The sequence below is a fragment of the Saimiri boliviensis genome, chromosome 6, assembly GCF_048565385.1.
Source record: "Saimiri boliviensis isolate mSaiBol1 chromosome 6, mSaiBol1.pri, whole genome shotgun sequence".
Classification (NCBI taxonomy): Eukaryota; Metazoa; Chordata; class Mammalia; order Primates; family Cebidae; genus Saimiri; species Saimiri boliviensis.
In genome coordinates this window covers 49,015,475-49,029,844 of record NC_133454.1, presented here as the reverse complement: position 1 = coordinate 49,029,844, position 14,370 = coordinate 49,015,475, and the positions used below count along the sequence as shown (strand labels likewise).

The 14,370-nt window shown below is 46.9% G+C and overlaps 1 protein-coding gene across 8 annotated transcripts in view; it reads right to left on the bottom strand.

The window, feature by feature from the left end:
* Positions 1–4,808: 4,808 nt before the first annotated feature.
* TTC12 (tetratricopeptide repeat domain 12) overlaps positions 4,809–14,370 on the bottom strand; it is a 51,205-nt gene continuing 41,643 nt past the window's right edge. For 4 of the 8 annotated variants that reach the window (XM_074400604.1, XM_074400607.1, XM_074400600.1 and 1 more), the window contains 7 exons: positions 11,238–11,336; positions 10,712–10,780; positions 8,627–8,728; positions 7,263–7,362; positions 6,137–6,362; positions 5,593–5,748; positions 4,809–4,972 (listed from right to left, as the gene is read on the bottom strand). In XM_074400604.1, the coding sequence (XP_074256705.1) occupies positions 4,897–4,972; positions 5,593–5,748; positions 6,137–6,362; positions 7,263–7,362; positions 8,627–8,728; positions 10,712–10,780; positions 11,238–11,336 (828 nt within the window). In that variant the 3' untranslated portion in view covers positions 4,809–4,896. The remainder of the gene's footprint in view (positions 4,973–5,592; positions 5,749–6,136; positions 6,363–7,262; positions 7,363–8,626; positions 8,729–10,711; positions 10,781–11,237; positions 11,337–14,370) is intronic. The other 4 variants (XM_074400601.1, XM_074400605.1, XM_074400603.1 and 1 more) reach the window with 4 other exon arrangements.

Genomic DNA, 14,370 nt, shown 5'->3' with positions numbered 1-14,370 from the left:
TGCTTGTTGCCCGAGGGGAAATGAGGCATCTAAATGAGCATCCAGAGCTGCTGAAGATCAGAAGCCCAAATGTAAAGTTGGGGACAGATGTGACAATGGAGTGATGCTCAGGCTAAGCTGAACCAGCACATCTGGCAGGCAGCCACCTTCACTCGAAGCAGCTTCTTCCAACCCGCTGGTGACGGGAGCCCCGCCTCAGGTCTGGAGAGATCTGAAGCTGGGGTGGCTGGCAGCCCACTGTTCCCTGCTTTGCTAGCATCCCAGGGCTCCCTCCCACCCAAGCCAGGGCTGAGCCTCAGAGCAGCCAGGAAAGCCTGATCCAGCCCCAGGGCAAAATCAGACCACAGGGAAAAATGTCTCCAGGGAGAACTCATTCATCGTTTTGCCTTTTCAAAATTGAGATCAAATTAGAAGTCTTGTTAAAAGGAAATAAGTCATCCAGCAGCTTTGGGTCACAGAATCCCAGTGCTTGGCTGGCCTGCAGCCACCCACTGGGCTGGGAGCTGCTGGAGGAGGTTATGGGGAGCTGGATGTCCCACTGGGCTAGCACCCCTCTTTCTAGGGCATCAGGGAGGGTAGGGGGATGCAGCTCTGGGGCTTGAGGAGAAAAGAAGTAATGACATCGTGATGAATGTATGACTGGAGCTACAGTCATTGCAATCAACAGGTTTCCTGATTCTAAACTGAGGACAAACTGCAAGTAACAGAGGAGCATCTGTTTGAGAAGGCGACTTTAGAGCTTTGATCCTAGCACCTTCCACTTCACACTGGGTCCTGCTGATGTCCGTGTACCCTGGCCCCAGACCCTGACAAAGAGCACCGCTGTCTTACCCCTGAGCCCTGAGTGTGCTCAGAACCCCATCCCACCCAGGACTGGTGCTCTCAGGTCCTGCTGCCATGCGGTCATGCAAAAAGGCAGGCTGCTGGCTGGCAGCTGGTTCTTGGGGGAATCTTCCTGTTTGCCACCAGGCACAGGAGAGGGGGAAAGGTAAACAGAGCCAAATACATGCTTGCCTTCAGTGAGACAGAGGACCAAGGAAGAAGAGCAGATCCATGAGGGTGGAAAGGGGCAGTAATGGGTTCATGGTCATTTCTGGTCTCAAAATTAGAGTCACCATTAAGTAAGTATCTTCTATTTACCAGTCACCTATGCTAGGTACTTCATGTATATTATATCCAAACCACAGAATGAGAGGTAGGGGTTGATCCTCCCATTTTACAGAGAGGAAACTGAGGCTCAGAGAAATTTGGTGATTTATCTACAAGTCACATGTAGAAGGAGAGGAGTGTTTTAACTCCTGTAGGAAGAGTTAAGAACACAGCTTGGGGTCAAATTCTGACTCCACTGCTTACTGGCCATGTGATCCTGGGTGGGAAAGTACTATTCTCTTCATATCTTAGTTTCTTTACCTGTAAAGTGGAGATAATACCTACCTCACCATCGTTATGAAGCCTATGTGGAGACAGGATCTTCAAGTTTTGATAGGGCACCTAGTGCAGAGCAAAGGCACAATGCACAGGTGGGGCTGGGTGCAGTAGCTCATGCCTATAATCCCAAAACTTTGGGAGGCCGAGGTGGGTTGGTCACTTAAGGTCAGGAGTTTGAGACCAGCCTGGCCAACATGGTGAAACCCTGTATCTACTAAAAATACAAAAATTGGGATACAGGTGCATGCCTGTAATCCCAGTTACTCGGGCAGCTGAGACACGAGAACCACTTGAACCTGGTAGGCAGAGGTTGCAGTGAGCCAAGATCGTGTCACTGTACTCCAGCCTAGGTGACAGTGTGCGACTCTGTCTCAAAACAAACAATGCACAGGCAGGATTTATTCTCTCTCTGCTTGTCTGCAGGATGCCAGTCTATGAGGACCAAAAGCTCATTCCATGGGAAAGGGAATCAGTTCTAAATGGTTTTTTTCTTCACCTCTGATTATTCTCTCCTCTAATGGAAACCTTGGTGCCTGCTTTTTCAAGATATTTAGAAAATGAGACCTCTTACTTAAAAAAAAAAGTCATATGCAATTAAATGTCTTCTGTCCTCAGGTTAGTGCAAAAGTAATGGTGTTTTTTTTTTTTTTGTCATTACTTTTAAATGGAAAAAACTGCAATTAGTTTTGCACCAACCTACTACTTCCTTCAATTCTCCAAGCCAAGAAGCTCTTATCTGAACCAATCCTCAAAAACGTGCTTACAATAGCAGCCCCTGATCTGCTGCAGCATCTCAGCCCCTTCCTGTCATTTCCTTCCAACTCTGAACCTTGCTGGCACTGAAACTGCCTTCCTCACAACGTCTATGAAGACACTGGGCAGCTCTGGACTGTCTGTTACCTGCCACCTGTGCTGTGGCTTCAGAATGGTGATGGAGTTCTATCCTGGCCACATCCTGTTTAGGATGGACAATCCCAGGTCCTCTGCCTGTTGAACCAGAAGACTCTGACTACCGAGAACAAGCATGCCTCCAATGGTGGTGTCGGGGCTCCTGGCAAGCAGAGATGAGGCCGTCTTAAAGATGGCATTGGTATTTTTCACGCTGCCTGGAAGGTTTGCATGGTAGCATGTGTTAGAGGAAACAAGGTTGGGGCAGTGGCGGGTGGATCCACACTGGAGAGGGAGAACACTAGCATGTGAAACATCTCTTCCCACCTGCGAGAGGAGAGAGCCTCAGGTGCAGCACCTTCCTCCAAATCGGAGATGACTGCTCTCGGCAGGCACTCTGGAGCAATGATAATAATAACATAATTTGACACTCCCCACTCTTTGTGAAAGAGAATACACCTGTAACAGCCATTTTCAAAAGCCAAGAAGGAGGAGTGCAACCAGAGCAGGGAAAGGATGGGCCTGAACTTCGAAGGAGACAGGCCCGATGGTTATGCACAGAGACAGCCTTTCCATTTTCAAAGCTCCATGGACTTCTCTCTGAAAACACCAACTTTTGCACCCACTGATTTTCTTCTGTTCTCTGATTAGCATCAAGCCATTCTCCCTTTGCAATTCAGTAGACTCTTGAAGGGTGTTTGCATGACAGGACTGATGGGCAAGTCCTGGCTTCTCTACAGCGGCCTGTCACTTGCTTGCCACCCAGGGCGCCACCACAGAGTGCCCCAGTGAGCTCTCTCCAGCCATATGCAGTGCACCTATCCCAGTGAGGGGATCGGGCCATTGATTTTCTTCCACCACCCACCTCCACCACTCTCTCTGGCCGCCAAATGCCAATTATTTATCTTGGTTTCAGAAATGAAGTTCTTAATTTAAGCCAACAGCTGCCTTACCTGTGAAGAACACCTTCTTTGGGTATGTTGAATAAAATCTCCCTGGCAGAGGAGGATTTCCTTTCCTACATGGTTCAGAGAACGGCCAGCTTTGATTCCTTTAAGCACATGAACTTCATCCTTTCCCAACTGACATCATAGTCAACACCCCCAATCTCAAGATAGAGCCTGGTAATCTCTCTCTCTCTCTCTCTCTTTCTCTCTCTTTCTGAGATGGAGTCTTGCTCTGTCACCAGGCTGGAGTGCAGTGGCATGATCTTGGCTCACTGCAACCTCCAATTCCCTGGTTCAAGTGATTCTCCTGCCTCAGCGTCCCGAATAGCTGGGATTACAGGCATGTGCTACCAGGCCTGACTAATTTTTGTACTTTTAGTAGAGACGGGGTTTCACCATGTTGGCCAGGATGGTCTCGATCTCCCAACCTCATGATCCACCCACCTTGGCCTCCCAAAGTGCTGGGATTACAGGTGTGAGCCACTGTGCCAGGCTGGTAATTTCTTACATTTGCGTTGCACTTTATCATTTCCAAAGTGCCTTCACCTCCAAAACCTCATTTAACCTTTACAACAAAGGAGGAGGTAGGTTGGAGGCAGTAGGTATTAGTTTTTCTAGAAGCAGTAGCCAAAGCTCAGAGAGGTTAAACAACTTGCCCAAAGCCACACAGCTGGCAGGTAGCAAGATAGGACCAAAAGTCTTTGGAACTTTGGTCTGGGACTCCGGCATTCACTGTACCATGAAGACCCTGTCTCCTACTGTAAAATGATGAACTGATTATAAGGAGGAGCCAGAGAGTAGTGTCACTTATTGAACGTCTCACTTAGGGACTTGCAGTCCACAGGTGACCCTGGTTTAGAGTGACCCTGGGGCAACTGGAAGGGAGCATTGCCTTTGGGGATGGGGTGAGAGTACAAGGTGGGTCAGGGAAATAAACTCATTTGCATCAGTCACTGCAGAAAGAGATGCCTGTGCTTTGGCACCTTAAGCAGAAAACAATCTAATCCATGGAACAGGGTGCCTATAGTCCCACCAGATGGGCTGGAGGAGGGTGCCAGGAGAGACCCCCAGGAATGATTCCCAGAATGATTCACACAGAGCTCTGCTAACAGGGGACACACCACCTACCACTCACCCTACTGAATTAAGAGCACGTACGGTGGCTGCAGGCCAGGAGTCAGCTGCCGGCCACCGATGATGCCAATGCAACTCTCTCTTAGCACTCCACAGCTGGAAAACGGATGCTGAAATGCTGCTACCAACAAATCTGATGTTTCTGGCACACTGCCAGCAGAAAATAGCAAAAGGGGTGGAAAGTGGCATTGGACTGGCCACTAGTTCCCATCTAGAATCGTTTCTACAAGAGAGTCTGGGGAAGGTGGCTTTTTGTGAGACGGTTTCTAGCTTCTACCGAACAGGACGGAACATTCAAAGGAGGGAACAATAAGCCACTGCACAGTGCCCACCATAGCAGCCAGCCCACTCTCTCATTACCTGCAAAAACCCAACATGCAAACACTCTGAAAAAGAATACTTGATTCCAGAGCGGTTATTTCAGAGGTCTTTATTAGTGCAGGAACAACTCATAGTGTGTGTCTGTGTGTTCCCCAAGTGCACGCAGATGCCATATCTCTCAAGAATCACTGATGTATTTCACCGTGGAGTTGAGAATTTCTAGGCCATGAAGCTTTCTTAGTTGAGCAGCAAACCTGTCATAATCAAAACACACAACCCAGGATATAAGTGCCACGGTTCAGACTTCTGGAGCCCAGAACCAACCCCCTCTCAGATGGAAGCTGGCTGGGAATGTCAGCTTATCACTCTGGGTGGAAACAGGAGGTGGCTGTGGCAATGGGGTGCCCTAAAAATCTCAGGGATAAGTATGATCGAGGCCCACAAAGCACTGAAAACACTCGCTGGAGGTGGCAGGTGTGTCAGGCTGATCAGATGGGACCTTGCTTTTGGGAACTCCCCCAGAGGTTTCCACTTTGAAGTCACCCTAGCTAATATATTTGCTTTCTACAGAAGAAAAATTTTAACTATTCCTTCCATCTGAACCACCAGACAGAACTAGACAGGACTTTAGTTATCACCGAGGCCAACACCCTCATTCTACAGAGGAGGAATTAAAGGCCTGTAGTTGTAAGGGAAGGAGCCTCTCTCACCCAGCCCCAAGGTTTACCCCTGCTCTATAGCAGGGCTCCTTCACTCAGCCACATGTGGACACCTCCCAGATCACATGCAATGAGGTGCATCCACACAGCGCAACAGCAGCACAGCAGAGCAGAGGTCTGAGCTAACAGAGAAGCCCACAGAGAAGCACAATTACAGCCCACATCTCTTGTCCTCACTCGCTGGGGGCCTCGATGCGCTGTTCTGTGTCTTTGCTTCTCCACTCTGTTTTTTCCTGCATGAACGTGTGACCCTTGCTGGCCATTTCTCCACTTGTTTAGGCTGAGGCAAAGAACATGAAGTGGGAGTGTTTCTGGAAAAGTGGAGCAGAGAGAAAAGAGGAAAGAGAAGGGAAGGTGGGGTGGGAGGGAGGGGAAGGAGGATAAAGAGACAGGGAGAGGGATGAAGAACGGCGGAGAACGGAATGGAGAAGGCAACGGCAGCAAGTATGAGCAGTGAGTCCTCATCAGACAAGCCGATGCCCTCTCTGGTTGGAGCATGAGAGCTCCCAGTTCCTCTAGCAAGGCTTTCTTCAGAGAAGCAGCTACTGGGCTTAACCTAGGTCTGCAGAGAAATCATGAGGGCTCCCCACAGCGTTTTGTGTGGCACATAGTCTAGACAAAACACAGCACCTCAACTCAGCAGCTCTTTCCACAATGGGACCGACACTGGGTTAGCCTGGCTCCCAGTCCACAACGTACCTGGGCTCAGCTGTGCACAGCTTCCCCAGAGCAATGCCTGCGTTCACCTGCACAGCTGTCTTCTGCGTGTCACTGCCTGCGAGCCTTAACAAGACCTGCACGAGGTCTGTCTTCAGCAGGGAAGATGCAACGTTGGGCACCTCCATGCAGTTACCAAGGCAGAGGGCAGCGTTGCCCACCAGAACCTCATCCTCCGAGCTGAGCAGCTTCATCATAATGCCCAACTCTGCAGGGAAGAGAACAAGCAACAGCTCCTTCAAATCCCAAAATAGGAGGCTGGCAACAGGACAGGAGGGGCGCAGGGAGCTGTCGACGGGCTCTGAGCTTCCCCTGTAACTCTGCAGCAGAACCTGTTCACTCACTCCTCAGCAAACATTCACTGAATGCACAGGAACCTCCTCAACTCCTTGCTAAATCTCTGAAGTGTCTCGGGTTCCCAGCACAGGGCCCAGCACAACATAGTTGTTAGACGAATGAACGCTATGTGTCAGACAAGTCTGTCTTCTCAGAAGTCCCTGTTCTCAACCTCTCACTGCACCAGAGTGAGAGGCCCCATGTGACAGCCCCCAGGTGGGAAGCAATGTGCCCGCAACTTATACCTGTAGGGCATGAAACAGTTTCAGAAGAAAATTCCTGCTTCCATGGTGGAGCCTCCTTCAGTTCCTCTTCTGTGCATTCCAGGGAGTTGGTAAAAAGAACATTAGCGGGCCGCCTCTCCTATGAAGCCTACTGTGAATAACTATGGCCGGTGCAAGTTACTAGACTAAAGCTAGGCTCAGGCTCCGATATTCCCCTTGTTCATTAAACGTTGAAGGTGTTTTCCCCGCTCTCCTTCCGTGAAGGCAGAGAACTGAACTTGGCAAGAGGAGGGAGTTTCCTAGCTTTGACCCTGTTATCTTTGAGCCCTCTAGATTCTCTCCTGTCTAGAATCTACCTGTGTGCAAACAAAAGGCTAATTAAATGCTTTCAGATGTGGAGGTGAAACATCTTGTTCTGTAAACATGGAATCTGGGCGTGGTCAGCAGCATTGCTGCTAAGTTCCTCCTCCCGCCACAGTTCCCTTTGCACCTTCAAGGGTGGATGAAACTCGGGGGACAACGGCTTTCTTAAGGAAATCGTCACTTACTGTTATCCAGTCTTAATACTTCTTCCCGAGCTTCATGATAACTATTCGTGCAGATAGCTAGTATCTTTACAGCATAACGTGATGCAGTCTCGCCTCCTGCCTAGATTTCAGAATGAAATTAGAAAAATAAAATCAGTGCTATGATTGCTCTTGACCAGAAGCCACAGAGAACAGTTATTATAGTGCTAGTGGCTTCCTAAACGCTGAAAAGAGAATTCCACTGAGAAGGGCATATGCTTCCAGCATCCTCTCTAACCCCGCCCTCACCCCGACAGGAATGTAGGCCTGCCATGTACACATGAGTAATTGCCTCTGGAGGGCTTTTTTAGCAAATGGCTGAGAAGAGAATGATGCTGATGAATGGCAGATCTACCAAAAAGGGAGGAAAAGGCCCTCCCATGTCATTTTACCATTCGAGAATGAGGACTGACAGTCCTGCATGGAGAACATCAGGAACCTAGATCATTTTCAGAGGTGACAACAGTAAAACATAGCCCGTAACCATCACCCACGTGGTGTCTTTAAAAGGCATGTGTGCACGTATGCATGCATGCATGGGTATGCATGTCATCAGCAGTTTTTGGTGGGTTTGCAAAATTCATAATGAATGATAGTCATTGTTCAAGTGGCAGCCTAAACTCAGACCCCCTGTGCTGCCTCCTTGCCCCATGACAGCCCTGCCCCCACAGCAGCCCCCAGTGCATGCTTCCCTGCCCCACTCAGCCTGATGCTTTATGAATAAAAGCCATGCGTCACCACACTAACATGTGTGCACAGACCTCATGGGCACACACATCATAGGTGGGATTCTGAGATGGCAGCCTAATAATCCCCCTCACCCTTGCAGGTGAATCCAGATAACTGTTCTACTGACTCGCTTAGATTCACTGCACTCATTTCACGGGGAAATCCCAACATCCTTTGGTTACGTGGTAATTCTGCAGGCTACATGTCTCATAGATGGAGTTCCATCCAGCACTCTCCAGATAACTATACAAAGCATCATGAGCAGTAAAACCTCATCAAAACAATGTGCTTGAGAAACGTAACAGAAAGTCACTCAGATCATTTTTTTTTTTTCCAGAACAGAGGCCATATATTTTAAAGTTAGGCTTGAGGGGTAAGCAGTTTTTAATAGATGTAGCTAATGAACAATTTTCTTATTTATCAGCAATCTGTTGTTGATGTTCAGAGTATGGTCTGAGTAGACAGGCAGAAGCAAATCCCTATCCAAGAAGTTTAAAATCTAGCGTGGGAGGAAGGGCAGCATGTCAATCAAACAAATCCCACCTTAATGCCGTTCCCCGAATAAAGTGGGAGACTTCTGTAAATTTCAGAGGGTGTAACCAATAATGTTATTTTACCTTCAGGAATTTAATCATTTTCTTTACCACTCCTGCTCGCAAGGCCTCCTCAACAACTTTCAGAGAGGAAGCAAGGGTCCGGCTCAGAACACCAGCAGCTCTCTGAGTACAGCAGAAAGAGGATAATTAAATGTCCTTTTCAGAACTGCTAACAACATTTAAAAGTTAACAGGGAGTTTGGTGAGGCAAAGGGCCATCATTAATATTGGAAGCAAGATATAAAAAATATGATGGCCAAATAATATCAAGCACTGTTCTTTTTAATAAAACTATAAAGGAGCTGTAACCATTGTCCCTTGCCACCCAAAGGCCCATATTATTTCAGCCTCACACAGGAGCAACTAGTTTAACTCTGAGAAAGGAAGTTCTCCCTTGGGATTCCTTCCAGTGCTCTGATTTCAGCAGGCCCTTTATTAGGAAATGTTTGACTTTCTGGATTGGTCTTCTGTGTCTTTTGTCTTCATTTCTCTGATCTTCGTCTTTTGTTCTACTTTCCGGGATAGTTCATTTACTTTATTTCCCAGCTCTTATTTCCTTTTTTTAAAATAAATAAATGGCAAGCTGTTACTGTTTTATGGATATGACTATCTTAAATCTCAGGATACAAATGATCGTTATTATTTTTTTCTTCTGTTTCCTGTATCATCTCTATTTCTTTTGGATTGATTTTTATGTTTATCTTGATTTTCCTATTTATGTGTGTGGCTTTCCTGCAGTGTCTGGTGACCCTTACCTGCCCAATCACATGTACAAAAAAAGCAATACAAATATGTTTGGGCCTGCTATGTTTATGGGAAGTTTGGTGACTGAAAGGTAGAGAGGTAGCACCCCCATATACTAGAAAGAAAAATGTTTCCTCTAGATTTTCAGTTCTTTAGAGATAAAAATGTTCTGATTTTATGCCTGGAGGATAGATGCCTGCAAGCAAACACAGTTCCACTGCCTCATACTTGCTTTCTGTTGTAGTGGGAATTTTGAAACCTTGATCCTCTTCCGGGCATTGTAAGGCAAACCTGCTACTGCCCAGTGACGTGTTCCTCCATCTGTACTCTACAAGAAGGTTTCCTCAGCCCTGCCTCATTAATTGCCACCCTTGCAGCTGTTCTCCATCTTCAGAAAACTTGTTATAATTACTTACCTATTGGTAACCACTTGCCTGTTCACCGTCAATGGAGGTCTCTTACTTTTTTTTCCTCCAATGGCTTTAATCTCATTTTAATGAGGTCTCCAGAGGGAGAAAAGATAAACTTGTGTATTATCAATCTTGTTTCCCTAATCTGCTTCCTAAAGATCCTAGAATTTTGCTATAGCTGACACCACGGATCCCTTTTCAGGCCCAAGGCAGTGGAGACTGTTGCTAGACAAGGACCAGATGCCCATGGTGAAACTGCTGCCCTGCTCAGCAATCTGGGAAGCACTCAGCGTGGCACATGTGGAATTCACTAATGTGAGTAAAGAACACGTTCTAGGGTGATGGCAAATGGCCTCTTGAATCATACCAGTATTCTTTTCCTGATGCACTGTGCTAACATATAGGCCTTTCTCAGTTTTCTTATCCAAATGTCAGATAGAATTGAGAGAGCCATTCCAGCATATATTTTAAAAAGAGGAGAAAACTATTATGCACAAACAACCTCTAGGACGACTGGCTTAAAACATAGACCTGGCTTTTCTTTTTGCTATGGAAAAAAGGGATTCTAAATAAGGTGGACACTTGATCTGTCCAATTTGCAAAGGATATTTTGAAATAGGACAAATCAGATTGATCATATCCTCTAAGCTGGTTAAATTTCAGACCATACAGAAAAGGGATTCTTAAGTCAGGCTCCTAGATTCTAGGGGATCCACAGATGATGGGCACTGCAAGGAGGTTACCAAATTCCTGAAACTGTAGACAAAACCTGGCATTTATGTGCTTGTGTGCATTATTCTAAATAGTATATCCATACCATATCTTGGAGAATCAGCGGATTCTCAAGGGTGGCAACTTCAAAAAGATTAAGGACCACTGATAATAAAACAAGACAAAACAAAACAAAAAAAAACAATGGAAGCTACTTCTGGATTTCCCCGGGAGAAACTTACTGTCAGGATTCCTCCATCCTGGCTGTTTAGTAGAGATAGGCACCTTCTGCTCACCTCCACAGCCCAAACCTACAACAATGGGGAGAGGCCAGCAGGAATGTGTAATCTTCTGGCAGTCTGAATTCTCGGTGGAGCTTCTTCTGAGCCCCTCTCCTTTTTAGCACCACCGCACTGTGCTCAGGTTCCCTCACAACACCATCTTTTACTGTTCTTATTCCTTCCTACGTCTACCTCCCCTAACTCCAGAGCTTACCTGATAGCAGGAACCACCTTTTATTTGACTTTGTGAATGCAGCACCTCATACTCTGCTCAACACACCCTGGATACTCAATCTGTTTTGAGTGAATACATGACTGAGTGACCCATCCACCCCTCAGCAGAGCAAAGGGAGAGTGCATCCCTCCAGCTTTCCCCATTCCACGGCCAGTGTGTGAGTGTACATGCTTCTGTTCTCTGCGTGAACATGTGAATGGTTTTATGCCACAGAATGTGTGCAGGTTGTCCCAGGGAGACAGAATGCCATACCTCAGAGACAAAGGGAGCCTGAAGACACAGGTTCATCAGGAGTCCCAGGAGTGTGTAGATAACCTCTCTGAACAGATCCACATCCTCCTCACACCTGGCCTTGGGAAACAAAACAAGGTAACCGATGACCTTTCTGCCTTACAGTTTTTTATGGTCACTTTTTCCCTTGGACAAGGATCTCAGGGTTAACCCACTCTCTAAATTGCCAGTGTCATGAACCTCATGATGTTAGAAGATCAGAGACTAGTTCCATGAGTTCATGTTAGTCGAGGAGACTTGGAAGGAGTCTCTGTTGCTTCTGCCATGGAACTATGGCTCAGTTTGGTCCTGGGCTTAAAGTGAAGAGTAAGCTGCTGAAATGGGTGGTCATTCAACTCCACCAGAAATATTTTTCAAATTGGGATCAGGCAAGATGGCTGACGAGACACAGCCAGGTGGGACAGCTCCCACTGAGGGACAGAGATGGCTCGTATGGTCCTAACAGATCTTCAGAGGGAAGACACTGAGAGTGGATGTAGGGGAGACACAGAAGCAGGAAGGAATGGGAGTAATTGGGAACCCTGCATGAGGGTCCTATGTACTGAGGCTTGTTATTGGCCCCCAAAGCCTCGGGGGGAATGAGTAAGTTGAACTGGCAAAGAGCAACCTGATGTTATAATGGGCCTCTGGAACCCTGGCAGGAGAAATCCCCTCAACCACCACAGACCCTCATGGAGTTGGCAGAGAGAGCTGCTTAGAGAAGGGGTAGGGTTGGCAAGCCAGTTGATGTAGAGCCTAGAGGGTTGGGCGTGGTAGTGCCTGTAGTGGTGCATGGCCCCGGACAACTATCCCCCTAGGCTCAACTTGCTCCCATAGGAGACTTTAGCCCTAGGGGAATTGTCAGACCTGAACTCTGCAGGGTGGCCTTGCCCATCAGACAGGGCCAGTCCAACTTGAGGACATCTTGCTCTGTTGGCCTCTTCTGGGGCCCCAGCCTAGCCACACATGCTTGCTGAGCAGTCTCGAGGACCCTGGGGGCCGGCACCATAGTTTCTGCACTGGCAGACCATGCCTGATGAGTGGAGAGCTCCAGCAGGGTACCCCCATCACCATGCACCAGCCCCCATGCTCCCTCTCTACACCACAGCTTCCCCTGGGCTCAGGGCAGCTCCCCACATTACTTTGCTGATGAGTATCTGCTTACCTTGGGAGAAGAAAGGGCAGGTTTTGCTTTCCTTGCCCGGCCAGAGCACGGGAGTGCAGTACTGCTCCTCCCCTTCTCGCTGACCACCATTTCAGATGGAGTCTTGGTGGGCATAGAGCCAGCCATTCGCACCCTTGTCAGCACCTTGCATTTGTGCTGGCTTGGCAAAGAATACAGTGGATCCTTCCCCCTTTAGGAGCAATCTCCACTGCTTGTGAGGCACAGAGAAGGTACAACCTTCAGCATGACCGTGTACACAGTCACCAGCAGGGACCCTCTTCCCCCAGGGTGGCACTGTGGCAAACGCCTGCAGGGAGTCAGGCACTCTGGCACTCACTAGCACCCTGCCACAGGTCTTCCGCTGCTGTTGGCATGAGCAAACAAGTTGAGGTCCCACTGTCACCACAATAGGACATTCTTGGGCTAACACCACCCATTGAAGTGTAGCGACCAGAGGTTCGGGATCACCTTGGCTCCCCCAGTGTGGTGTATTCTTAACCTAGAGGAGCCAGAAAACAACCTCAAGGCCCAATACATGTCCCCCAGAGTCACAGCATCCAGTCCAAGAGTTGGGAGCTGAATACTGACCCCCTAAAATCTTCCAGAAACAAAGCCAGTCAGCTGACTCCACCTTATACCACAATAAAACCCTTAAGGCCATCAAATAAGATAAAAGAAAAATAAGTATCCAAAGGTGAATAATCTCAAAGATTGACATTAGAGAAACCAACAAAGATGAGAAAGAATCCACACAATAAACCTGATAATTCAAGAAGTCAGAATGCCTTCTTTCTTCTAAACAAACGCAACACCCCTCCATCAAGGGTTCTAAACCTGGCTGACATGGCTGAAATGACAGAAACAGAACTCAGAATATGAATAGGAATGAAGTTCATTGAGTTACAGGAATACATTGAAACCTACACCAAGAAAGCCAGAATCATAATAAAACAATGAAGGAGCTGACAGACAAAAGGGCCAGTATAGAAAAGAATGTAACCAACCTGATAGAGCTGAAAAACCACACTACAAGAATTTCATAATGCAGTCACAAGTCTTAACAGTAGAATAGACCAATCAGAGGAAATAATCTCACAGTTTGAAGACAGGCTTTCTGAAATAAGATAGTCAGAGAAGAATAGATAAAAAAGAATAAAAAGGAATGAGTGAAATCTCTGAGAAATATAGAATTCTGTAAAGAGACCCAATCTACATCCAACTGATGTCCCTGAAAGATGGGAAGAATAGAACCAATGTGAAAAACATATTTCAGGATATCATCCATGAGAAATTCCCCAGCCTAGCTAGAGAGGTCAACATTCATATTCAGAAATGCAGAGAACTCCAGTAAGATACTTCATAAGAAGATCATCCCCAAGACATACAATCATCAGATTCTCCAAGGTCGACATGAAAGCAAAAATACTAAAGGCAACTAGAGAGAAAGGTCATACCACTTACAAAGGAGAGTTCATCAGACTAACAGCAGACCCCTCAGCAGAAACCCCACAGGCCAGAAGAGATTGGAGGCCAATATTCAACATTCTTAAAGAAAAGAAATGCCAACCCAGAATTTCATTTCTGACCAAACTAAACTTCGTAAGTGAAAGAGAAATAAGCAAATGCTAAGGAAATTCATTACCACCAGACTTGCATTACAAGAGTTCCTGAAGGAATCACTAAATATGGGGAAAAAAGACCATTACCAGCCTTTACAAACACACACTGAAGTACATAGACCAGTATCATTATAAAACAATCACATAAATCAATCAGCAAATAAGCATCTAACATCATGATGACAGGATCAAATCTACACATACCAATACTAACCATGAATGTAAATGGGCTAAATGTCCCAAGAAACACAGTGGCAAGCCAGATAAAGAACCAAGATCCATTGGTATGCTGTCTTCAAAGGACCCTCTCACAAGCAATGATACACATAGG